This window comes from Anolis carolinensis, chromosome 2 (assembly GCF_035594765.1).
Source record: "Anolis carolinensis isolate JA03-04 chromosome 2, rAnoCar3.1.pri, whole genome shotgun sequence".
NCBI lineage: Eukaryota > Metazoa > Chordata > Lepidosauria > Squamata > Dactyloidae > Anolis > Anolis carolinensis.
The window spans coordinates 255,018,968-255,046,827 of NC_085842.1; the positions used below are offsets into that span (position 1 = coordinate 255,018,968).

Genomic DNA, 27,860 nt, shown 5'->3' on the forward strand with positions numbered 1-27,860 from the left:
ACCCTGACTCACAGATAAAAGAACCCCGACTGGCTGACCAACGAAGATTCATAATCAGAAACAAAGTGTTCAGTGAAGTTGAACTCGAAGAAATCCAGAAAATTTGCAAAGTAGATTACCATCAGACCACAGCACAGACAGCAGCAGAGACTCCAACAACACTTGGAATGGTGGAACAGATTGAACCAGAAGAAAGGGTGGAGCTTTTGCAAGAATTTGAAGAACCAGCACTTGAAACATCTGCTGAACCACCAGGAACCTTGACAGCAAGACAACAAGAGCTCAAGAATAAGATCATGGCTCATGCTGCAGCAAATGCCATAAGAAAACGGCTCCCAACTCTAAAAACAGTGCCCAAGAGACACCTGGCACCTCTCATGAAAGATGTGAATACAGTACTCTCCACTGTCCAAATAACATCAATTGAACAAACAAACCAGTATGCCTACAGTGCAGCAGTGATAGTAACAGAAGAGCTTGGGCTCCTACAACCAAGGCAGCCCCAAAGAAAATCGACTGGAAAACCAAAGTGGAAGGTCAGGCTAGAGTTGAAAATCAAAAAGCTTAGATCAGATGCAAGTAACCTGAAAAATATGAAAGAGAAGAAACTGAAGAATGACAAAATCAAGCAATACCTGATCCGAAAGTACTGGCTGAACACGAGAAAAATTGAAGAAGCTTTGGAGATTGTGAAAGAACAAATTACAGCAACAGCCAGAAAAATTGAAAGGTATGAAGCCAGAATCATCCAGTACAGACAAAATCAACTGTTTCAATCAGACCAAAGACGGTTCTACCAGAGTCTGAACCAAACAACAGACACAGTAACCATAAAGCCAGAGAAAACTGCAACAACGAAGTTCTGGAAAGAGCTTTGGGAAAATAATAAGAACTACAACAAAAACGCTGGGTGGATAAAGGAGTTTGAAGGAAAATTCTCACAGAACAAAATGGAACAGATGGAAATAACAACTGAAATGATCATCAGACGAGTGCAAAAAGTCAAGAACTGAACATCGCCTGGTAGTGATCAACTTCATGGATTTTGGCTCAAACATCTGATTAGTTTACATGGAAAAATGGCCCAACAATTCAATGAGATGCTGCAGAAAGGAAGTATCAGTGAATGGCTAACAACTGGAAGAACATACCTGATACAAAAGGATCCAACAAAAGGAGCAGCACCAGGAAACTACAGGCCAATAACATGTCTGCCCACTATGTTTAAACTACTGACTGGCATCATAGCTGACAGAATTCAAGACTGTCTTGAAGAAAAAAACATCTTGCCAGATGAACAGAAAGGCAACAAACGGAAACGCAGGGGCACAAAAGACCAGTTATTGATTGACAAAATGATTCTGGAGGACTGTAAGAGCCGAAAAGCTAATCTTCACATGACGTGGATTGACTACAAAAAGGCCTTTGACTCACTCCCACACAGCTGGATCATCAAGTGCCTGGACGCCATCGGGATTAGTAAAAACGTTGGCACCTTCATTGAAAACATGATGGAGCACTGGAAAACTGAACTGTTTGTTGGAAATGAAAGCTATGGACTTGTCAACATCAGAAGAGGAATTTTCCAGGGAGATTCATTGTCCCCTCTGCTTTTCATTATTGCCATGATCCCTCTGTCAACAATCTTACAAAAAACAAATCTCGGCTATCAAACATCTAAGAATTCTCACAAAATTTCACATTTGATGTACATGGATGACCTGAAGCTGTATGGGAAAACGCAAACTGAAATCCAGTCCCTGACCAACACTGTCCGAATTTTTAGCACTGATATCAACATGGAGTTTGGTTTGGACAAATGTTCGACAGTGGCATTGAAGAAGGGAAAAATAATTGAAAATGATGGCATAAATATGCCCAATGGCCAAAAAATAAAGTGTCACCAGCCAGAGGCCTATAAATATCTGGGCATATTACAGTTGGACAACATCAAGCATGAACATGTGAAAACTGTGGTCAGCAAAGAATACACACAAAGGGTCAGAAAAATTCTCAAAAACAAGCTCAATGGAGGCAACACCATCAAAGCCATAAACACCTGGGCCATACCTGTCATAAGATATACTGCTGGCATTATAAATTGGACACAGGCGGAACTGGACAATTTGGACAGAAAAACAAGAAAACTCATGACCATTCATCATTCACTGCACCCTCGCAGTGATGTTGACCGGCTATATCTGCCTAGAAGATCAGGGGGCAGAGGACTCTTGCAAGTAAAACAAGCAGTCAAAGAAGAAGAACATGCCCTGGCAGAATATGTAAAGCAAAGTGAAGAACCTGCTTTGATTGAAGTCAAAAATCAGAAACTCCTCAAAGCACAGCAGACAAAAAACCAGTTCAAGAAAGCCACACTACAAACTAGAGCTGACAGCTGGCACAACAAAACACTGCATGGAAAGTTCCTTGACAAAATTGAAGGAAAAGCTGACAAGGAGAAGACCTGGCTCTGGCTCACGAATGGGACCCTGAAGAAGGAGACAGAAGGCCTGGTCCTTGCAGCCCAGGAGCAAGCCATCAGGACAAATGCAATGAAGGCCAAGATCGAAAAATCAGCTGATGACCCAAAATGCAGACTGTGCAAGGAAGCTGACGAAACCATTGATCATATCCTCAGCTGCTGTAAGAAAATTGCACAGACAGACTACAAACAGAGGCACAACTACGTGGCCCAAATGATCCATTGGAACTTATGCCTCAAGTACCGCCTGCCAGCAGCAAAGAACTGGTGGGATCACAAACCAGCAAAGGTCGTGGAAAATGAACACGCAAAGATACTGTGGGACTTCCGAATCCAGACTGACAAAGTTCTGGAACACAACACACCAGACATCACAGTTGTGGAAAAGAACAAGGTTTGGATAATTGATGTCGCTATCCCAGGTGACAGTCGCATTGATGAAAAACAACAGGAAAAACTCAGCCGCTATCAGGACCTCAAGATTGAACTTCAAAGACTCTGGCAGAAACCAGTGCAGGTGGTCCCGGTGGTGATGGGCACACTGGGTGCCGTGCCAAAAGATCTCAGCCGGCATTTGGAAACAATAGACATTGACAAAATTACGATCTGCCAACTGCAAAAGGCCACCCTGCTGGGATCTGCACGCATCATCCGAAAATACATCACACAGTCCTAGACACTTGTGAAGTGTTTGACTTGTGGTTTTGTGAAACGAAATCCAGCATATCTATCTTGTTTGCTGTGTCATACAACGTCGTTGTGTCAATAATAATAATAATAATAATAATAATAATAATAATAATAATAATTGTGCAGTTTTCTGGCATTGTATATTTTTGCCGCTTCTGTGACTGTTCATTTGGGTTTTGATGATTCCGTAGCCCACTTGTCGATGGATGTCCAGAATCAGCAGCATCCACCGCGGTCCTTTTTATCCTGGGCGACGACCAAGCCAGTATAGACTTCGTTTGGGTTTGATTCTCCATAATGCTAATGGGTTAGGTGCTCTTGGTTGTGCTCCTCAGCTGAGGCCTCTCTGGCTTGGTTGGACCTGCCGAACCATTGATCATATCCTCAGCTGCTGTAAGAAAATCGCACAGACAGACTACAAACAGAGGCACAACTATGTGGCCCAAATGATTCATTGGAACTTATGCCTCAAGTACCACCTCCCAGCAGCAAAGAACTGGTGGGATCACAAACCTGCAAAAGTATTGGAAAATGAGCATGCAAAGATACTGTGGGACTTCCGAATCCAGACTGACAAAGTTCTGGAACACAACACACCAGTCATCACAGTTGTGGAAAAGAACAAGGTTTGGATCATTGATGTTGCCATCCCAGGTGACAGTCGCATAGATGAAAAACAACAGGAAAAACTCAGCCGCTATCAGGACCTCAAGATTGAACTTCAAAGACTCTGGCAGAAACCAGTACAGATGGTCCCGGTGGTGATGGGCACACTGGGTGCCGTGCCAAAAGATCTCAGCCGGCATTTGGAAACAATAGACATTGACAAAATCACCATCTGCCAACTGCAAAAGGCCACCCTACTGGGATCTGCACACATCATCCGAAAATACATCACACAGTCCTAGACACTTGGGAAGTGTTCGACTTGTGGTTTTGCGAAACGAAATCCAGCATATCTATCTTGTTTGCTGTGCCATACAACGTCGTTGTGTTGATGATAATAATAATAATAATAATAATAATAATAATAATAATAATAATAATAATAATAATAATATAGGCGCCATAATGAGCCATACATGTAGAGAGGCCTGCACACAAGTGTATCTTTTTGCCAACAGCCTCCAGCTTTCTGCCCTCTTTGTCAGTGGGCGTGAGATGGGTCCTAGCTGAATGTTTATTTTGCATCATGTTAACCACGGAATTAGGTTTTGGGGTTTTTGAAACCCAGTAGGCTGCAGACAAATCCACTTTGTACAAAGCATCACATTGATGTGGCACTGCCCCAACTAATGTGGGAGCTATGTCTGCGGTAGTTGCCAGCCTTAACAAATATGGTACTGATGGCAGTGCCATGGTTGGTTGAGATGATGGATGTTGTTCATCTGCTGGAAATAAATGATCATCAATGGGTTGATCTGCTTTGGTCACTGGCAACTCCAGAGCTCTAGTTAGTCTAGCCATCAAAGCCACAAAGGCCATCATATCTGGTGTCACTGCTCGGTGTACCAAAGATTCAGCCTCCTTTGAATGATGAGATATTTCTGATTCTGATCCAGACTGGGAGTGAAGGTCATTATCAACAGTTGGAGACACAGGATCTGCAGCATCTTTAGGCTTAGGCTGGAGTATAGCCTGCTGCACAGGCATCAGTGGCCCGGAGGCCTGCTGCCTTTGAAGCAATATAGGGCCGAAGGAATAATCTCACCCTCCTGGCAATGTATAAGTATAATCAGAACTAGGTAATGCTGTAGCTACCTGTGCTGGAATAGTATTCACCACCTGTCTCCTTGGGGGTGAAGGGAAAAAAGTGCTACCGAGAGTTGCAGGGCTTTGATAGCACAAAGATACAGAGCATGGCTCTGGTGATATTACAATTCTCCCCATTCCTGGTGTAAAAACAGTACAGGGGACAGAGGTAGTATATGACATACCTGAATTCCCCAAATGGTTTCCAGAAAGAATCTGCCCAACAGAGGCCTGAATCCTTTTTGGTGTTGCCCCATATTTCTCTACCACACCTGCGGGAGATGGGGTTGGCACCATAAATGCCTCCGGTGGGTGGGCTGTCTCCACCAAGGGAAGCAGGGCCGCACCTGTGGCCTGCATACCCTCGCCTCATCCATGTTTGCCAAAGAAGGTCCTGGTAGCCATAAGAGGCTTGAGGCCTTATGGCACCAAAGGCATGGCCAGCCTCAGCATGGGCAGCGTGGTGGGTGTGGCTGCTGTGAGGCGGCGGAAAAAAAGGAACTGAGGCTACAGGCCCTTCCACAGCATATATGCCTTCTGGGGAGGATGGGCGGGGCTGTAGCCAAAGTACTTCAAACAGTTGTTGCAGGTTTCTGAGAGAGTGTTGCTCAGGTGCAATCACTACCACATGTGCTTATTTCACCAGACACCATAAAGAAGAAGGAATATTTATTGCTATTGGTTTCCTAGGTGAAAAAAACGTCTTTAGTCCCAAGTTTGAAAAACGAATGGAAATAAACAAAAGAATTCTCGAAACGGGAAATCTAGTTTGGAAAAAGTAACACTGGGACATGAATTTTGTGCTGTTTTTGTTCATAATCTTGCATCCCAAATCGTTTAGGGAAATATACATTTGTGTGTGTGTGTTTCTGAGTGTGTGTTTCCATTAGAATGCTTTTTTCATACAAGAAAGCCACTCTTGATGTCAAGAATAACATGTGTTTTTATAAACGTTTTTGCTTGAAACCACCATTTTGTGTGGCATAAAGCCCACACTTTTTTGCCTTCCAATCCAGCATACTCCCATGGAAAGCACCTGAAGATATGCAAACACTACATAGAAATATTTGTGTTTTCCTACAGCCAAGCAAAAATGACGGAAATATTCATTCTTGCATGCAACCTATGCCTCAGAAACTATGGTATAGATTAATGGCACTGTTCAGCAGAGTAGGTTGACATGTAGTGATTTCTTGATTTCACTATTCTGTGAAAGAATATGCGAGCACAAAGAGTGACTTGTTTCTAAGACAGCTTAGATCAAAGGACTGCCAAGCATTTCCTTCTTATCTAGAAACTATCAGCTTTTTCCAAAAACACTGCTGCCTTCCTTGGCAAAGGAGGACTTTGGGAGGGTAAGGTTATTCCCAACTAAGACATAACAAAGGCAAGTGATTGATTGTATTTAAACCTATTTTTTTTTACACTTTTTAGGCATGTGTTCATCAATAAATTGGATTCAATGTGGCTCAGTGAGAAGTTTAAAGGTTAGTGGCTAGGTTCTGACCCACATATTAGTTTTTTAGATATGAGTCTGATCTATAATTTTTTTTTGTTGAATGATGAGCTGATCCCTATAATTTTTAAGGGAACTAATAACACTGGAACTAATAATACTTGCATTAGCCCTATGTGCATCTTATTCCAAATTGATGATATTTCATGACTATACTGCCCACTGTACAGTGCAATCAGATATATGATGGGGTCTAGAATCTTACACTTAGATAGATAGACAGATGCATGAACAGCATTAAGGCCTTGGAATGAATGGGAAAATTACTTGTGTCTGAGAACCACAGTCCAAACTAAAAGAGAAGAGCAGCTCAAATAACTTGAAGACTGCTATCACTGCAAAACAAAGCTACAAAAGAAAATAGTATAAATAATTCTTCCTCTACAGTACAATATTTACAATGATAATAAGCATTTAAGACTCACAATAATGACACGTAGCTCCCATGTAGCCTGTATTCGCACAGTTGCAATAGAAATTATTCCAGGACTGAGAACATTCACCACCATGTTCACAGTAATTGGGTAGACATCTATAAAGGCAAGGGGTAACATGCAAATAATTTTAAATAAGGACCACGGACAACATGTATAGGTATAATATACAGCTCCTATACCAATTTGAATATTTCCAGTGGAAATGAAGCCCAAACCACACCATTTTTTGTTACGAGAAGTATTGTCCAAGAGTTCCTGGGGCTGGCAAAAAAACACACTTCCCATGAGATTGAGGACTGGCATAATTACATTGTTAACATGATTTTAGATCATAGATGCCAATGCATATTACATCAGTCAATGCAGAATGCTTTACAACTCTTAGGTCAAATCCAAATGCATATTTTCTATCATGTTAACATGTTTTACATACAGCAATGGGAAATATGTGGCTCACAACAAGACTTGCAAATGAAGCCTAGGTTTACTTTTCAATGACTCATCACAAATGTACCATCACTTAGTAAATGCAGGTGAGAAAAAGCATGTGCTTGCATGAAAGATACATTTTTCATCAGTTGAGAGCATGTCAGATAAATGATACTAATGCATCATGTTGTTTGCTGTGTAGCCTCCTTGCACCTTCAGCAGAAAATCAGATTCACGTGGTTCATATAAATATCTTTCAGCATAATTACTCTGGACTCTGAAGTTGTGCAGTTGATTGCACAACAGATACCATAGTTTCTGTTTCTCACTATTTCCCCAGCTCTTAAACATGCACTAACAACTTTTAGAGAGGTAGCTTCTTCTAAAAATTAGCAAATGTCAGTTCTGTGATCCAGATGTTATTGAGTCGTCAGACTTTATGGAAGATTTGTTCTTGGGAAAAGAATACTTTGAATATCTATTTCTCTGATATCTGTGAAACATACAAGAGCCTTGTGAAAAAACTCAAATGTAATAGAGAAAAAATGGGAGCATCAAAAAGACTATGCGAAAAAGTGTGGCATATAATGCAGAGAACATTACATGTAAATAAGCTAAGAAAATCCAATTTCCTTTATCCTATGCATAAGGAACCATTCAATTGAGTAATTTTAAATTAGAAATAAGACTGGGAAGAAAATGTATTGGCCATCTTTTCCAACCCACTCCATGATTTGGATAATTATCAAATAATCTGCATAATATGCAATGATTTTGCATGAATGTGTGCAATCAGAATGTTGCAGCCCTACTTAGCAGACAAATTCAACTAATGCAAACAAAATATAATGTAAATATTTCTGATTGCACTATAATATTTTGTTTATGCCTGAGAGGGAAAACTGACTAGTTGTTTTTTCACATTTAACTGCATTAAATTCACAAAGATATGACATAAAAGCAAGAATTTGTCCACTGTAGTTAATCAGATGCTAATCTGATAGAGAGCACCTCAGTTCAAGATACAAACATGTCTCTTTTCAGCAGATGAACAATGCTAAATTTAAACAAAACTAATTTACCAGAAATACCCTAGTATAAATTGCTTATTTGGCTTGATGGTTTTCTGGAGAAATGCAAAACTGGAAGAAAATCCAAATATTCACTTTCATTTTGATGCTTTTTGCTACTGGAACCTTCAAGTATACTTTGGCCATCTATAAACTACCAGAATGCATCTGCTAATTTTTACTTCAGATACCATACCCAATGACTTTATAAAATACTGCACAGATGTCCTGTCCTTAAAAATCCTTTGGCCACTGAACAATTGATATTAAATATTTGTTGTAACCCATCCAAAGAATTGCATTTCATGCAGTCAGAACATACAAGATAGAACAACACATTTGCTATTACTTCAATTCCAAGACACAAATCAAATTTACACAAGTGACTCCACATATGAACAATTTTTCTAACATGATATTGATATGTTACACTACATCTAGAAAGATATGCTAAGGAAATCACACTAGACCTGCTGGCAGCATATGCTACCATTAGACATTATCTTCCTTATATTGCCAACATTTAGCCGATTTCCTATTAAGATGATGTAGTGGCACAAAGCTCAGTTTTTTCTGGACTAAAAACAATCTTTAATATAACAAATTTTGAAATTTTGAGGATAGAACAACCTTCAGTTTTGTAACTTCCATAAGACAGTCTATTTTTCTAAACAGTGATGACTTTATTCACATCAAAATTAGTGCTTTTCAATAAAGATTGAAATATCTGTGGAAAGTTTATTCAATGATACCTTCAATTGGGGAGGAAAAAACATAGACAAGAAACATCAAAAACACATGGGTAAACAAGTGTCAAGAACTTTTGGGGGCAAAGCAATTTAGAAAAGCATGAATATCAGAACAAACACAACTTTTGAGGAATGAGAAACTAGATGCCCAAGAGAAAATTTGCCACAAATGTTTCCTTCCACTGCATGGAAAAAGATGTTAGCCTAGTACTTCACAGTGGCCAACCAGTCCAGAAAGGAGTATTATTTGTGCAGAACCAAACATACTAGCATCATCATCAACAACAAAAATAGGCATTCTAGTGAAAACAAAATATCTCTCACCTATCTACAATGCCACAGAGATCTATCTGAAGGTCACTGAAGTTTCCCATTGAGTTTTGTTGAACAGAAATTAAATCCACTTCACTGTTATCAACTGAAATTTGTTTCATACACCCAAAGAAACTTCCAAATGGATTCTTACATTCTGAGCTGTTGACGTGAACAGGACACCCTGGAAAAACAATTTTAAAAAGTAAAATTTGAAAACATCAAGAAAATGTGCATTTAAGAACAGACCGAAATATTTAATTTCATTCTCTGAGGCAAAAAAATATGCTATTATAAGTGTTATATTGAAATTGGAATAGTATTCCAATGTCATTATCATCACCATCCCACTGGAATAATAGGAAGTGTCAATTTTCTGCTGTGTCCAGCATAATTTGCACCATGGGTTTAAAGATCACCCAGAAAGGATTCTGTAAAGGGTGTAAGCTTGAAGGAGAGGAAAGAGACTGCATGAGTAGGAATCATCTAATGTAGCATTGTACTTCATCCTTAATTAATTTATGTTTTGTTGTTGGTTGTGGCTGTTGAGCCACCTGGAACTCATTTCCTTTCAGGAAAATGAAATAGTAACATTCACCAGGAGTATCCCTGTCCTAGGATTTATCATTGCTCTCCTAAAACTGGCTAGAGTAGAATGTGGACACAAACCTCTTGCAATCACAACCCCGTTCTAGCCCCTAAAATTCTTCCTGAGATTTCCCCAGATTTTGTATTTTCTCCTAGAACATTTTGCCTTCACATTTTCCTGCCCTATTCCCAGAAAACCCAAACCAAAAATGTAACCAAAATGATCAGCCAAAAATTGTCCAAAGCTGAAACTAGAGGTGATATCACATCCTCTCCAGTCTGGATGAGGTACAGTTGGCCAGAATGTGGGGTGAGGTTGAGAAATGGCTCATAATTCCTCACTACAGTGATAGCAACAACAAAAAGTGGAAAAGTGAAAACATCCAGTCATGGGAGTAATGGTGCAGTTGTCAGTTGAAATTTTCATATTGCATGCCCCAGTGACTGCAGGGCTCAACAACAAAGCATATGACAAAGTTCCGAGAAGTTCCTGAGGCACTGACTGACCTTGGCAACCAACACTATCAGAGAGATATTTGCATGGCACAGCAGTTTGTTTTCTATAAAATGAAATTTCTAATAAAATAATTCATTTTCAAGATAATATTTATAATTATAACAACACAATATTAGAAAATTATTTTTACAGTGGGCAGAGGGAGTAATATCTGAACATAAGCAAAATATCAAAATACTAATAAAATAAACCATTGAAACAAGGCAGCCATTAATATAGTGCCCAAAGATACTATCAGAAAGGAAAAGGGAAGAAATTAGCAGTTAGATTGTGAGCAGCATATGCAAATTGGTATGTTTTCATTTTCTCCACAATATAACCCCTTCCACTGGTAAAAGTCCTTGGAAAAAATGATACATTTTCTCACACACCCTCTGGTTAATTGGTATTTTTTTTTCAAAAGGCAATGCTGCCCTAAGCTTGATACTTAGAGACACTACTTTGATTTTAATCAAACAATATTGCCGCCTGGGTATAGTAGTTAAAGAACTTGTAGTTTCATAATATTAGCAGGCAATAACTTAAGTACACACTCATAATGAAATCTGTTTCAAACTGAACCTTCCAAAAAAAATGCTAAGGAAAATATAAACACCAGATAAATTACCCACCAGATAAATTAACCCAGAAAGAAGTAATTGTGATAATTCATGCAGGTTTTTTTTGGATTTAATAGAAACTAAGAAGGATTGGATATTGTAAGCAGTAGGCACATGCGATCCATTAAAATGGTTCTAAAGTACTTACAAAACTAGGGGGCACTGGCACTTTGTTTCAAAAGCATTTCTAAAGTTTTGGTGGTGAAAATTTTGGAACTCTAACAAGATTAACAAAATGTTATTATTTCATTAATGGCGATTGCGCAGCGCAATAAGGAAATCAATACTGTCAGTGGGGAAACATCAGGGGCTTCTCTCTCCCTCATTTTTGAGATATCATGATAAAACTTGCTACAGTGGTAGAACACATTTGCCACTGTTAGCTCTCCAAATTTTATAACGTTTGATTTATCCAATAATTTTTGGAGAATTTTCAAAGTTTTTATGAACAACATTTTTTTTAAAAAAAAACTACAAGAGCTATCTACTTGAATTTTATATACCATGCACAAGATGGCCAGGTTATCAATGCCTGGAACTTTCAGAAAAAATTACCATCTAAAGATTTTTTGGGATTTTTAAAAGTTTACTTTAATCCTCTTTGCAGATTCAATAATTTTATTTATTTATTATTATTAGACTAACTCTAAATGGCGAGTGCTGCTGCCAGCTATCATTTAGGTCCTTCAGCCCTCATTTGGATAATGAGCAGCATTGCATTCTGGGAAATTAGTTTACAGCAGAGCCTTTTGCATTCTCTGACGCTGGGGGCTTCGCCATTCTAAACTACATTTAAGATGGCTGAGTCTCCCGCCCATTAAATGTAGTACCATCTTCCTTATGCCGATGAGGGGGCAAAACTCCAAAGTAAAAGAATTGGTTTTTAAAACACTTTATGTTTGCTTGGCTTTACCAAAGTTGCTTAATGGTTATACTGAAAATTGAACTGACTTTGGGAGACATCCGAATGTTACAGAACATTTCCGAAAAAATGGGTGAGTGTTTCAATTTCTAACTTCCTCCTCCCCACACACACCCCTGCATATCTCAGAAATCACGTCATATGAACAAATTTATTTTTATTTATTTATTATTTAAACTTATATGCCGCCACTCCCCTAGGGCTCGGGAAATTTAATCCAATATCTGAAATTATGCACAAGCTTAGTAATCAGTGCTTCTCAAGTTGCATGGTGTGGTGGAGCAGCAGTATTTTCCCAATGTGCCATATTTGTGCCATATTGTTGTTGTATTCATTGGATATGGTAATGTATAAGTCTAGAAATTTCAATCACAAAATTGCCCTCCCCCCAAATCTAGGTCAATTCATATATGGTAAGTAAGTAAAGGTAAAGGTTTCCCCTGATGTTAAGTCCAGTCATGTCTGACTCAGGGGGGTTGATGCTCACCTCCATTTCTAAGCCAAAGAGCCGGCGTTGTCCATAGACACCTCCAAGGTCATGTGGCTGGCATGACTTCATGGAGCACCGTTACCTTCCCGCCGGAGCAGTACCTATTGATCTACTCACATTGGCATGTTTTCGAACTGCTAGGTTGGCAGGAACTGGTGCTAACAGTGGCCGCTCCCGCCGCTCCCGGGGTTTGAACCTGGGACCTTTCGGTCTGCAAGTTCAGCAGCTCAGTGCTTTAACCCACTTCGCCACCGGGGCTCCTATATATGGTAAGTACTGTACCTTAACTCTTAAAAAAAAAAAGAATCATACACTTATCTATTAGAGTGGCAAAAGGTGAAAGATTGGTTGGTCCTGGAGAACTTTAAAGAAGCACTAATTTATCTAGTGAAGTGCCACTTTTGAATTTTTGCAATGACTTGGCAAAAGAATAGCATCAGTGGCAGATTGATGCTTCCCCCAAAGGATCACCAAGAGAACAGAGGGAATCAGTAGCTCTTCTAGATTCTCCCAAAATGAAGTAAGTTCTGACTTTTCACCACTCTACTGAAGAAGGAGATGGTTCTTCATTTTTTAAAAAATTTTTTGGTAACAGTTCATACTGTATTTTAATTTTAATTATAAAAAAAATGGGGAATGCCCCTTTTCAATGCCAGTGTAAAAAAATGGTGGTGGTTAAAGGCGGTTGCCCCCCTGAGTCTTTCCTTGGACTATGATTTTCAGATGGTGTGATGCCTTTCTGCCTGGAAGAAGGGGGTCAGTCTAGATGTCCCTTGATGGTGTCTGTTCTATGATTTCTGTTCCTGGGTTATAAATGGCAGTTCCTAATTGGTTCTGTCATAAAAACATGGTGAAAGTGTATTACATTGCAAAAATGTTGTCTTTGTGCAAGGGACATTGTCCTGTATATATTATATAGCACATTTTGCTTTGTTGAGTCTCCACCAATTTAACACAGTTTCTACTACAAAAAAGTGTCTAGAGTAGAACATTGACTTTCAAAGTAAAGACCACACAATGAAACAGGAAACAACACTTTCAAACCAGAAACAGATTTTCCTTATTATTAAAAAATTCAGCAAAAAAACTGTGGATAAGTCAAACATTATAAAATTAGTTCAGCTAACAGTGGAAAATGTGTTCTACCATTGTAGCAATTTTCACCTCAATTGCTTTAAAAATGAGGGAGATATGACCCCCTGAAATTTCCCCACTGGCAATGATATCTTCCTTATTGAGCATGCGCGGCCGCCATTAACAAAGTACTTACGAAGATTCATAAGTTTTGTTAGAGTTCCAAAATTTTTACCCCAAAAATGTAGAAAGGACTTTAGAGATGAAGTGGCAGCGCCCCCTACTTCTGAACACAGTTTAGAACCATTTTTGATCACACATGCCTAGTAGCTATGCTTAGATTTTCACTTTTTACATTTTTGTTCTCTAGAATAAAAACATCTGTGCCAGGATCCTTTTGGTAAAGAATCAATAATTTCACTATGTTGCCTGATTTTGACCAGCCTGTTATATCCATACATGTCAAAATGAAATACATTATTTTGTATGAATAGCGGATGTTGATGTATTTTGCTTTTACATTGTGTAGTTATCTTTTCTTGCATTTGCATTTTTTTTCAAAAACACTAAGCCTTATGGTACAGTACCTGCCTATCTCTCACTGTTAGTTTCATAAGTATGCATTTCAACTAAAAAAAAACTCAGTACAAACCAAAACCAAAATGATTTCTTTCAAACTTTGCTGTTTATAAGGCAACAGCCCAAATGTCTTAGGAAATATATCAGTTCAGATAATGCATAGAATTAGCACATGAAGGAGTGGGAGTCAAATATTACTCTGCTCAGTGTTAGTGTGATGCCCTTAGGACAAGATAAGGGATGTTATCCAGCTGTATATTAGTACATCCAGTAGCATGTGAATAGAAGCCCCCTTCAGATCTTCACATAAAATGCATGAACATCTAAAGCTTCCTCCCACAGGGATGGGAACCTCAAAGGAACTTTGAACAAACAAAGAGTTGTTTGTGTTCTCTTGTGAATATTGTGAGCTCAGGTCACTAGGGTGGATATGCACCCTGTTGGTACTTCAAAAGCTTCACATAGACATGATTTGACCACAAATTAGAATGAGGAGACAAGGAGAATATGTGGACTTCCATAAACCTCTCTCCTCTTTCAATAATCAAATATATAATATTACTAGTATGGCTGGGATTTCATAAACCAAATGCTACTTTGATCACAAAGCTTTTCTAAAGGGATCAGTGTCATGAGTAAATAATTCGCTTTTCTTTTTTTCTGGCAGATATTTGCTGACAGAGGCTGAGGCTGGTGTGCTGCTCTCAGCTGCCTACATCTTTCCAACAGTTACACCAAGAGAATATAGAACAGCAAGAGTAGTTCTGCTTGTCAAACCTCTCTTCCACAGAAACACACTTTAACTATCTCTACTGAACAACATTGATATGTTCAGTGCAATTGTGCTAGTAATTCAATCATTGAATTTGCACCTGATGATCTTCACTTGAGTAGATTTTCTTAGCGATCATGTTCCACCTATGTTTATAAATTCACCGAATATTACTTATTCATAACAAGTGTTACATACTTTTCTTACTGACTCTATATAAATTTATCAAGCACTTATATTTATTATTTATGTTATATAACATTAACCGTATTTTATCTATTGCTGACTTTCCCGGTTGTTTGTTTGTTTGGAGTCAGATCTTAAAATTACTTTTTTTCTCTTCATGGCTAATTCATTACTAAAGCAGATTGTTCTCCTGCCCCTGGTAATCCATGACCCAAGATCCCAAGGCTAAGAGACAAAATGTATTAATGTTTCCTATAAGTTCTCATCAACTCTTATTCTCAGTGTAGAACTCATACTGGGGAAGAATAAAAATAAAATACATACACATACAATCATCCAACTCCCTCTGAATAATTCCTGAACTGTGAGGAATCATAATGCAAACAGTTTTCATCATTGAGATTTCTTGATAGTGGGAAAATGACTTTTGTTTTTCAAATATTGATGAATATTAGTTTCATCCTTATTCTGTGTGTGTGCTTACTGCAATATGACTTGATTGCAAAATTGCAACAATTCCTACCTAATTGAAGATGGCATGTGCTTGGCAAAATGGAAGACAGCAGGAAAAGAGTGCGATCACAGAACAAATATATGGCTTGAATCTTAGTAAACGAATGCTACAGCGCTAAATTTGAAAGATCTGAGAAGGGCACTTAAGTGGGGCTCTTGGTGATTTCTCATTTATAGGGTCACCGTAAGTAAAGGAAGCTTTGACAGCAAATAACAGGAACAACACAGGGGGAATCTCTCAGAATCTTTTTGTTAAGTTTTTCCAGATTCATTTGCATTGGTTACCAATGCTTGTAGTGAAACTTTTAGTCTTCTTCCTGTCCTGACGGTTGCTACATTTTGAAATTCATTTTTCATAGTTTTGCCTTTATTTGCAGAATTTACCCAGTTTATGTAAATTTACCCTATTGACTGAAATATGCTTCTATATATCTCTCACCAATTATCTGCTTTTCAGCATTTCACTTTCTAAAATAAACAAGTTGTTTTATGAGCATTTTATTCTTCAGAAAGACCCTGTAAGTATTGCAAAAGTATAAATGCTCAGGTTGCAAGATGCCTTTTCTCTTATAAAGTCTCAGGAGATGCAAAGATATTGTTTCCTTTCAGACTGTAGTCTTTACTCCATTACGTGTGGGGTGGGGGAATGTTGGAGTAAAGCAGTGGTTCTCAACCTGTGGGTCCCCAGATGTTTTGGCCTTCCACTACCAGAAATCCTAACAGCTGGTAAACTGGCTGGGATTTCTGGGAGTTGTAGGCCAAAACACATGGGGACACACAGTTTGAGAACCACTGCTTTACTCCAACATTCCCCCACCCCACCCTTAATGGCAAAAACTAACTACCTTGTTAACAACCAATTGCCCTGTGTGGATGAATATGGATGATACCAATCACAAACACACACAGAGAGAGACATAGACACCTTCTAATATCTTTCACCAGCCTGGTATTTGACAAAGGAGCAAGCAAACAAGTGTGATGAGTCTCCTTCTCTGTAGATTTTCCAACTGAGGCTGAGTGGCCATCTGTCAGGAGTGCTTTGATTGTATATTTTTGCATGGCAGGGGGTTGGACTGTATAGCCCTTGTGGTCTCTTACAACTATGTGATTCTATAAAACAAACTAGTTAGTTTCATCATAACCACAAACCTTAGGGTTAGGTAGAATCATAGAATCCTAGAATAGTAGAGTTGGAAGAGACCTCATGGGCCATCCAGTCCAACCCCCTGCCAAGAAGCAGGAAATTGCATTCAAAGCACCCCCGACAGATGGCCATCCAGCCGCTGCTTAAAAGCCTCCAAGGAAGGAGCCTCTACCACAGCCCGGGGGAGAGAGTTCCACTGTCGAACAGCCCTCACAGTGAGGAAGTTCTTCCTGATGTTCAGGTGGAATCTCCTTTCCTGTAGTTTGAAGCCATTGTTCCGTGTCCTAGTCTGCAGGGCAGCAGAAAACAAGCTTGCTCCCTCCTCCCTATGACTTCCCTTCACTTATTTGTACATGGCTATCATGTCTCCTCTCAGCCTTCTCTTCTGCAGGCTAAACGTGCCAAGCTCTTTAAGCCGCTCCTCATAGGGCTTGTTCTCCAGACCCTTAATCATTTTAGACGCCCTCCTCTGGACGCTTTCCAGCTTGTCAACATCTCCCTTCAACTGTGGTGCCCAGAATTGGATGCAGTATTCCAGGTGTGGTCTGACCAAGGCAGAATAGAGGGGGAGCATGACTTCCCTGGATCTAGACGCTATACCCCTATTGATGCAGGCCAGAATCCCATTGGCTTTTTTAGCTGCTGCATCACATTGTTGGCTCATGTTTAACTTGTTGTCCACGAGGACTCCAAGGTCTTTTTCGCACACACTGCTGTCAAGCCAGGCGTCCCCCATTCTGTATCTTTGATTTCCATTTTTTCTGCCGAAATGAAGTATCTTGCATTTGTCCCTGTTGAACTTCATTTTGTTAGTTTCGGCCCATCTCTCTAGTCTGTCAAGATCGTTTTGAATTCTGCTCCTGTCTTCTGGAGTGTTAGCTATCCCTCCCAGTTTTGTGTCGTCTGCAAACTTGATGATCGTGCCTTCTAACCCTTCGTCTAAGTCGTTAATAAAGATGTTGAACAGAACCGGGCCCAGGATGGAGCCCTGCGGCACTCCACTTGTCACTTCTTTCCATGATGAAGATGACGCATTGGTGAGCACCCTTTGGGTTCGTTCGCTTAGCCAATTGCAGATCCACCTAACCGTAGTTTTGTCTAGCCCACATTTTACTAGTTTATTTGCCAGAAGGTCGTGGGGGACTTTGTCGAAGCCCTTACTGAAATCCAGGTAGGCTACATCCACAGCATTCCCTGTATCGACCCAACTCGTAACTCTATTGAAAAAAGAGATCAGATTAGTCTGGCATGACTTGTTTTTGGTAAATCCGTGTTGACTATTAGCAATGACCGCATTTGTTTCTAAGTGTTCGCAGACCACTTCCTTGATGATCTTTTCCAGAATCTTGCCTGGTATCGATGTGAGGCTGACCGGACGGTAATTGTTTGGGTCGTTCTTTTTTCCCTTCTTGAAGATAGGGACCACATTCGCCCTCCTCCAATCTCCCGTTCTCCAAGAACTCTCGAAGACAATTGCTAATGGTTCTGAAATAACTTCCGCTAATTCCTTCAATACTCTTGGATGTAGCTGATCTGGCCCTGGGGACTTGAATTCGTTTACAGAGGTCAGGTGTTCCTGGACAGCTTGTTTCCCTATTCGAGGTTGGATTTCCCCCAATCCTTCATCCATTCCATGTTGCTGAGGTTGAAGATGGCTTTCTTTTTGTGAGAAGACCGAGGCAAAGAAGGCATTGAGCAGTTCTGCCTTTTCCCTGTCCCCTGTCGCCATCACCCCATCTTCTCCTTTCAGAGGCCCTATCGCCTCCTTTTTCTTCCTTTTTCTACCAATGTAAGCAAAAAAGCCTTTTTTGTTGTTTTTTATGTCCCTGGCAAGCCTGAGCTCATTTTGTAGGTGTCACAGAAATGACAACAGCAATGAGTAACATACCCAGCCCTTGAAGTCTCTTCTTCCTTAATATTACCCCAGGGGTGTATCTGCACATTTAATCAATCATTCTGTACTTGAAGGCTCAGTCACAACAAGTAATAGACTTCTTGTGTCATTCCATCTCTAATACATTGACAGTGATCCAAAAAAAAAGTACTGTCAATCCAAACCACCTATCTTTGGCATTGCAAATAGTAGTAGTAGTAGTAGTAGTAGTAATCCAAACTTTTTTCTTAATTGATGTCGCCATACCAGGTGACAGTCGAATTGATTAAAAAAAAACAGGAAAAACTCAGCTGTTATCAGGACCTCAAGATCGAACTGCAAAGGCTCTAGCATAAACCAGTGCAGGTGGTCCCGGTGGCAATCGGCACACTGGGTGCCATGCCAAAAGATCTCAGCCAACATTTGGAAACAATAAACATTGGCAAAATTATGATCTTTCAACTGCAAAAGGCCACCTTACTGGGATCTGCACGCATCATCTGAAAACACATCACACAGTCCTAAACACGTGGGAAGTGTTCAACTTGTGATTTTGTAATACGAAATCCAGCATGTATATCTCATTTCTTGGGTCATACTAATCTTTGTGTCAATAATAATAATAATAATAATAATAATAATAATAATAATAATAATAATTTTATATCTTAAAGCACTCCTGACAGATGGAATAAAATCTCCACAGAAGGAGATCCCACCATACTCCCAGCCAGCATATTACACTGTCAAATGGCTTTAACCATCAGAAAGTTCTTCCTAATGTTCAGATGGAATATGTTTTCCTGCCATTTGAATCCATTGCTTTGTGATCTAGCAACAGAAAACAAGTTTTCCCCCTCCTCAATATGACATCCTATCATATCCCCTCTCAGCCTTTTTTTCCCCAGGCTACACATACCCAGCTCCTCAAATCACTCCTTATATAGGGATTGGCTTCCAGACCTTTGGCCATTTTGGTCACCCTTCTCTGGACACATTTCAGCTTGTCGATATCCCAATGTTGTGGTGCCCAAAATTGAACATAGTATAACAGAAACAGAAAAAATTACACTATTAATTCCCTCAGTTTAGACCTGTCTTGGCCTACAATTCCCAGAAAGCCCAGCCAGTTTACCAGCTGTTAGGATTTCTGGGAGGTGAGGGCCAAAACATCTGGGGACCCACAGGTTGAGAACCACTGATCTAGACATTATATTCCTATTGATGAAGCCTAGAATAGCATTGGCTTTTTAAGCTGCCACATCACAGTGTTGACTATGCTTAGCTTATAGTCTACTGATGCTTATTCAAGTCACTGGTCAGTTAATGGTGATCTTAGATTTTATAGCATTTCTTAGGCAAGGAATCCTCACAGGTGGTTTTGCCAATATCTTTTCCTGAAATATAACTTACATTATTTGTTGATCATCTCACATACACATACAAACTGGGGATGACCCTACTTAGCTTCCTGGATAAGATGGGATCTTTTGCCTTTGGGGTATTTATGCTCGTCTGTTTTAAGTACTGAAGTACAAATTCAGGCAATTTGTTGCTTGTGAAACAACAACAACAACAATAATAATAATAATAATAATAATAATAATAATAATGGTACTTTATTTATATACTGCTCCATCTCCTTGAGAAGACTCAGGGCGGTTTCCAACATGAACATAAAAAACATTCAATTGTCAACACATGATTCTCACTTTCCTTCCATAAACGTTATGCATTATGACTGGGAATGTGTAAGAAATTCACTACATCAGATTTTTTAGTTATGTTCAAATATGAACTGCCAAGAAATGAGCATTGACCAGAAACACTTTACATTCAGAACTATACACGTTTCAGTACAGGTATGTTAGCTCCTTTAGCTCAGATAATATTTCATTCTCTGTTAATAGTTGCATTATCTTGGAGATGATGGTCAGCAGTGGGGTCAGGCTCAGAAGGATGAACCATATTCCTGCAAGCCTCTTGTGCTCTCTTTCCCCACCCCTTGATTCTCACAAAAAGAAGAGTGCTGTAGTAGGTACACAAGATTTTTGCTAGGCCACCCCCTTATTTATAAAATTGGCTAAAGTTTAAACCATGGATGTGATATAGAGAAACACCCTCAACTACATCTGCTTATCCCTTCCATCAAGAGATAAAATGTTTGGCACCAGAGGCACAACAAATTATTCAAGATAATGTGTACCCACATTCCTAGTAAACCTGATGTTCATCTATGATTTTGCAGGTGTTCACCATTCACACTTAAGGGATACTATTGAAACTACTGTCCTGCTGGGAATGTGTCAGCTTAGAAATGATGCAAATATCCCGGTTAAAGAAAGAAGAAATGTGAGTAATATTTCCATCTTATTTCTTGTTGTCAGAGCAGAACTCATCTCAAATATGTTGGGGGCTCCTAAATCAACTGACCAGTGAATCCAGAAAACTCTGAATTATAACAGTTATTCAAGGTGCGGAAACACTATAAATTCAGCACCCTCGCTAGAGTTTGTCTAAAACTTGAAATGAATTATGTATGTTAATACCACTGTCAATGTTCTGAGCAGTGAAAGCAATAATTTCCCATTTAAGTGCTATTTTTTTTTTGTTTTGAGTGGTTTGAAAAGGGATGAAGGGTAAGTAGCTGATTTTTTCTCCTTCTCTTTACTCTGACCACATCACATGGGCAAAATTGCCCATCTTACAACAGTTTGACCTCACTTCAGGCACAGAGCCCGCTGGATCCCATCACACAACGTAGATCTAATTCCTGCAGGGCCCCATGAAAGTGAAAGTGAGCCAGTGCCAGGAACATGGGAGGTTTCCTTGTTTCCGAGTCCCCGTTGGGGAGATGGTGGCGGGGTATAAATAAAGTTTTATTATTATTATTTATTATTCCTGTGTTCCATGGAGAAGAACGGGGGCAATGCAGGCAATGCGTGACACAGGGTTCCTCATGCCCCCTGCTGGATTTGCCATGAATTCCCCCGCTATTGCCCAACTTACTGATCTCAACGTAAGAATGTCAATGGTACTTCTATTAACTGCAAATGCATGTTATACTCAGGACAATGTTGTAACGCCTTAAGAAAATAGGCAGGAAAACATCAACTTTATATTTCTCTCAATATCAATCAGGGATGGTGGAATTGCTTAAATGGGGCCACTATAGCTATTACTCAATAAAGTGCTTTGTTTTTAATTATGTAAAATGCAGTGGAATCCTCATTACACAGTCAGGCCATGCAATTGCTGTCACACTAAAGTCAACAATGAAACTAGAGCTGATTTCATGACTCCTGTGCTGAGCCCAGAATTTCAGAAAATGCTAATAGCTAGAGTTGGAATCGAAGGTGAACAGAATTAATTTAGGAAATGTCACTCATGCCATGATACTCAAACTAATCTTCTGAAACCAAACATCATTAATGCAGTTTCAGAAGTCAGGCCCCAAAGCAGCAAGTCTTTGCTACAAACAAAATTGTGTCTCACCTCCAAAGTAATAAGTGTCTCCTGAAACCATCTGCATGGGTATTGAGGCATGAGAGGAAGAAGTTACATCATTATCTAACACCAAGCTTACACGGTTCTTTTTAGCAAACAAAGAAACAGAATGCCACTGTCCGTTATGCAACTCAGCACCTAGGAGGAAAAATAAAAGAAAATACATTTCAAGCCATATTACTGACAAAATCATGCATTCATAGTGTGTTTTTTTTTCAAAAACCCAGCTTGGTAATTTTTCTTTAACCTTTATCACTCTTGAGAAATTGAGAGGAATTAGATGGAATTAAACATCAGCTTTCTCTATCCCCTCCTCATTGCCTCTTTCCTTTTTTGCTTTATGTTCTCTTCTCTCCTTTTTAATAATATATCTTTGAGGTGGGGATATAAACAATGGGTGGAATATACAGCATGCTTCTGCCTAAACTCCCATGAGGGATGTGAGTATCAGAGGGCTAACCAACATAGAAAAGCCTAATACAAGGATATGAAACAATTCACCAGGCACACGTCTGAATTAATGGCTGGAAATGAATATGTCAGCCCAACTTGAATAGTAAAATCAATATGTTCCCGTGATTTCTTTTGGGCCTTCTCATCAAGAAAGCTTCCTGATTGAATCGGAAGTGAGCTTATCGCTAGGGGAGCATGGGTACCTTGCAGTATGACAATCTACTTTGGAGCGCGGGGGGGGGGGGGGGGGAGGGAGAGAGAGAGAGAAAGAGAGACATCACAGAAAGAGACCAAAGGTTTGTTTTCATAGTCTCTGCTGCTCTTGAAACATTGCAATTTTTTAGATTAAAACACAACATCTCAACATAACAAAATTAGAATAATAAACGATAGCAACTGTATATAAAGTGGTTGGTTTCCATGTTTGACCAGGGTGATTGAAAAACAACTCCCTGACTTCCAACTTGGGCTGTGGGCAGCTCAAGTGAAGAAAGCTGGCAAACTGAAGGCATCTCAGATTTATATCTCGGGTCTAGGAGAGTCTCCTTGATCAGAAAATGATGGGCTGTAATTATATGGCTTAGTATCATGAGTTGGTACTCCACACTTGTAGTTGAGGAAGAGATCAAATTCACTTCTGGTCTCAGTTAAATACCACATTTTGAGGTTCCACTGCAGGTCAGAATGTAAACGTAATTAGTAAATGCGGCCCTACTTTATCCCATCACCTATGATCCATCTCTTTCTTTCAAGTGCCAGTACACTAAGCAACAGAGACAAACTGAACCTGCCAATTTCTGGTTGTAATAATGCAATGTGATTGAAACTGTCCAGTCTTTAATAAAATAACACTATAATTAGTAATGGCAAAAGTAGCCACCAATATATTGTGTGATGTCTTTGATAATCCTTACTAAGTGCAGTTTTGGGGTCAGTGCAAGAAGTGTCAGAAGACAGTAAATGATTTCATACGAGGAATAACTTACTTCATTATTTGTCATGCAATAGTGTTTGAGTTCCCAGTATGATTTATCTTAATGTTATCTTAATGGCTAAGGGGTCGCCAATGTAAGTTCAGGGCTAACTAAAGAACATTATTATGGGAAAAGTTTGTATAAAAAGTGGAAAAACTATTCATCTGCTTATCCTGCTTGTTTTATCTGAATGCAACACCTCATACTGTGTTGTTGTGGTTGAGGCAGATTAATTAAAGATTTAAGCTGTACATTAATGTAATAATCATATATTAATATATGAAAAAATACCAATTATATTATATTTCTCAATTACAGTTACACTCTTACTGTATAAAAATACAAGAAGATATCCCTAAGCCAGTTTCTTCTAGTTCTCTACACACTTGATGTCTACTTTATCCATCACTCTTCTATATTGCCATTCAGTCACATTAAAATATCAAATATTTTTAGATATGCTTCACCTTGACATTTCAGCAAAATGACATAATCTCACCATGAGTTTAAAAAGAGAATATACAAACTGACACTTACTAAGTAGCAACAAGACTGCATGCATATATTGCTTATTTGTCTAACTTCTTACTTTAAATTTCAATGGGACCACTAGCATATCAGAGTTGCACATTCATTTCCAGGAGCTTTAATAATGCCAAGGACATAGCATAAGTCACTAGTATATTTTGATCACCAATACCATCTTTTGAAACATATCATGGTGAAACTGGTTGCCCTTTAAACAGAAAGTTTTTGTTTTCTGGTAATAGTATGTGTGCTATTTTTTCTGTTTTCCTGTGGTAATATTATAAATCTTTGGCAATGAAGTCTCAGAACTGCAATCAGAATGTTCTCTGATTTAATTATCACATATTGTATGTGTGAAAGCCAGGTCATAAGTCTCTGCCTGTAGGGGAACAAACCTGTTCAACCATCTATAATTTAATTACTGCATCTCCAGTTACAGCCTTGATTTGCTCCAATGAATGTAGCTACAATAAACGCTTTAAACATACAAGGGGAGGGGAAAAGTTCACTGTATGGTTTCATTAGATAACTTTCTGCTGAGGAAAGCTGGAGTAGTACTGAAAGATTTAACTTTCTGCAATTGCAGAGGCAAACATAAACTTACATTTACAATCATGCAGGATTTCTACCTGAGTCATATTATAGAGTGACATAAATTCTGGCTTAACACAGCATTTTGATTTTTTTTTGGAAAACATTTTACAGATTTTGATTTGCATTTGTAGTTCAGGAGTTTGTCAGAAAGCATGCCAGGAAGTTAGTTAGAAATGACAGCACATTCCAGAAACCTGTTAAAAGAGGCACTGAACTAAGATGTTGTCATTAACATGCATGTAATTGCGCTGTGATTTAAACTGCTCTAGAGGAAGTCAGATACATCACAGTAAACTGCACATCAATGACACTTTTACCATGGAATTAACATTTTCAGAGTGTGAGCCAAGGGAAAACGGTTAGTCATAAATTGGCACAGTCCCTGCAGTATTTATTTGAGCTGCTTAGCACACATTGTAGTTGAGCCTGCTGCTACTAAAATCAATGCCAAAGCCTCTGTTCTAGAATGAACACTTTATGATCATCAACATCATATTGGATTGCTGCTGACAGCCAGTCCATTTTTTCATATCTTATCTTCTTGTCACCTTTCATTATGGGAACTAGAAAATAATTGTTGAGTTGTGGAAACACAGTAAAAACTAAGACTTTATCCAATTGGTCTTTTTTTTTTTTTTTTTTTAAAAAAAGGAGACTTAGCTAGATCTGAATATTTGCCCATGTATCCTTGAAGACATGTAGATGCCAATAACATTTATAGTAAGGTGGGCAGCATGTCTCTCAGTACGACTGCCTAGAGAACACAAGCTATTTCACTCACTGATTATGGGCATTATATCCATATCAATTTGGTTTTTGATCTCATTGTACTTCCCCCATGCTATCATAACTACTTGGAAAGTGAACTGGCTGCACAGGGAACAGATCGGAGATTATATGGTTGAATCAAACAAGAATGTATTAACTGACAAGAATTTTAGATTTTCTTTCCTCCTGAGTGTCATTACAAATTCTTTATGAGGAGAGGTAAAATCTTTGAGAGATAGATACAGTTCTGGCAGAACTGAGGCTCTTCAATCTTTATTTCTTCTTCTTGTCTCTTTCTTGTATGGTGTTGAACTGTCTCTAAGATGGCCTCAATATCTAACTCTGACTGGACTTGAATACAGCTCCGACTGGATGTGCTATTTGCAGACCTTCCGGCCTTTCTTTTTCTTCACCTTCCAGTTACCAAAAGGCTGATTTTTCCAATAACCAGAAGTGCCTTGCCAGAGACTCTGCCCCTGAGAGAATTCTGAAAGGGACAAGGCAACGGAGGCTTCAAATGCAAAAGGCTGTCTAGACAGATCCCCAGAAACTGTATATAAAATATTAATCCCTCTAACTAAAAAAAGGCTTAACTATGGGTAAACCGTGAGGGTCTTCATGGGGCACGATACACATATTCTCATATTCTTATAACTATCTATTCCAAATGCAAATTCAACGTGTGCATATTCAGTGAGTGTTTTACCTCATACTTGTGTGCACTGTGAATACAGCTTCTCTCCCAGTCATTACCAAATAAACCAACCATATGTATTTAAACTGAAGCATTAAATTAATACATAGAGAGAAGCAGCACTCTATATAAATTTATTGATGGTATAATCTTAAGAGGTGCATGTCAACATATGTTCCATGTACATCTACAATACAGAATTAATAATAATAATAATAATAATAATAATAATAATAATAATAATAATACTTTATTTTTTTATCCCACCACCATCTCCCTGAAGGGACTCGGGGCGGCTAACATGGGGCACAGCCCAAACAGAGACAAAGTATAACAGTTTAAAACACATATCAATAAACTAAAAACAAAGATACAACAATCAAATAAAATAATCAATTAAAACATAGCATACAATAAAACATATAATGACCAAGCAAGTGAAGTAATAATACAAACATCTACCACTATGGATAAAAAAGGGGGTTGGGCTTAAGAAGTTACACGATTTCAAGGCCTTTAAATAAAGTGCATGGACAGTGTCAGAGAGTCGGCTGGGATAATGTGGGATAGGATAAATAGGAAGGGAAATAAAGTGCTAAGAAACAATGTGTCAGAGATAAGGGTCTATCATGTTGGTGGCTATTCAAACACACACTGAAAGAGCCATGTTTTCAGCTGTTTGATAAAGGCAGACAGGGTTGGGGCTAGTCTAATCCAAAGACGGGGCGGGGGGGGGGGCACTACAGAGAAGGCCCTCTCCCTTGTTCCAGCAAGCTGAGCCTGTGATAGTGAAGGGAATGAGAGGAGGGCCTCCTCTGAGGATCTAAGAGATCGTGCAGGCTCATAGAGGGAAAGGTGGTCACAAAGGTAGATGGGTCCCAAGCCGTTCAGAGCTTTGTAGGTAAGTACCTGCACCTTGAATTGGGACTGGAAAGTGAACGGCAGAGTGAATTAATGCAGATTGAAAGTGAATTAATGCAGATTGACACCATTTAATCTGTCACAGAATCATGTGATTTGTAGTTCTATGAACTCTTTAGCCTTTGCTAAAATACTGATGGTGCTTCATAAAAATACAACTTCCATAATTCCATAATAGTGAACCAGGGCAGTTAAAGTGGTGCCAAACGGCATTAATTCCCCAAACTAAGGCCCGTGGGCCAGATGCAGCTTTCCAAGGTCATTCACCTGGCCCCTGCCCTCAGGTTTAGACTTAGGCTCGCCCAAAGTCTGAAATGAATCGAAGATACACAACAACAATTATCCTAATTAACTTGACTATCTCGTTGGCCAGGAGCAGGCCCACACTTCCCATTGAAATTTTGATAGGTTTATGTTGGTTAAAATTGTTGATATTTTTAAATATTATATTGTTCTTTCATTGTTGTATTTTTTTTGCACTACAAATAAGACTTAGGAATTTGTTCATTTTTTTTTCAAGTGATAATTCGGCCCCTCAACAGTCTGAAGGATTGTGACTAGTCCTCTACTTAAAATGTTTGAGGACCCCTCGTGAGATGCACCCTCCATCTCCAACAATGAACAATCAAACTATCCCAGGTTATATAAACACACATTCCACACACACTCCAACAGACTACGGTACACTGAAAGTGCTGGATGCAAAAATGCTGGCAATAATTCA

General features: G+C 39.1%; 1 protein-coding gene across 5 annotated transcripts in view; it reads right to left on the bottom strand.

The window, feature by feature from the left end:
* Positions 1–27,860, bottom strand: part of cntnap4 (contactin associated protein family member 4) — a 338,818-nt gene that overhangs the window by 98,897 nt on the left and 212,061 nt on the right. For all 5 annotated transcript variants that reach the window (XM_008103192.3, XM_008103191.3, XM_008103193.2 and 2 more), the window contains 3 exons: positions 22,193–22,342; positions 9,450–9,621; positions 6,866–6,972 (listed from right to left, as the gene is read on the bottom strand). In XM_008103192.3, coding sequence (XP_008101399.1) covers positions 6,866–6,972; positions 9,450–9,621; positions 22,193–22,342 — 429 coding nt within the window. The remainder of the gene's footprint in view (positions 1–6,865; positions 6,973–9,449; positions 9,622–22,192; positions 22,343–27,860) is intronic.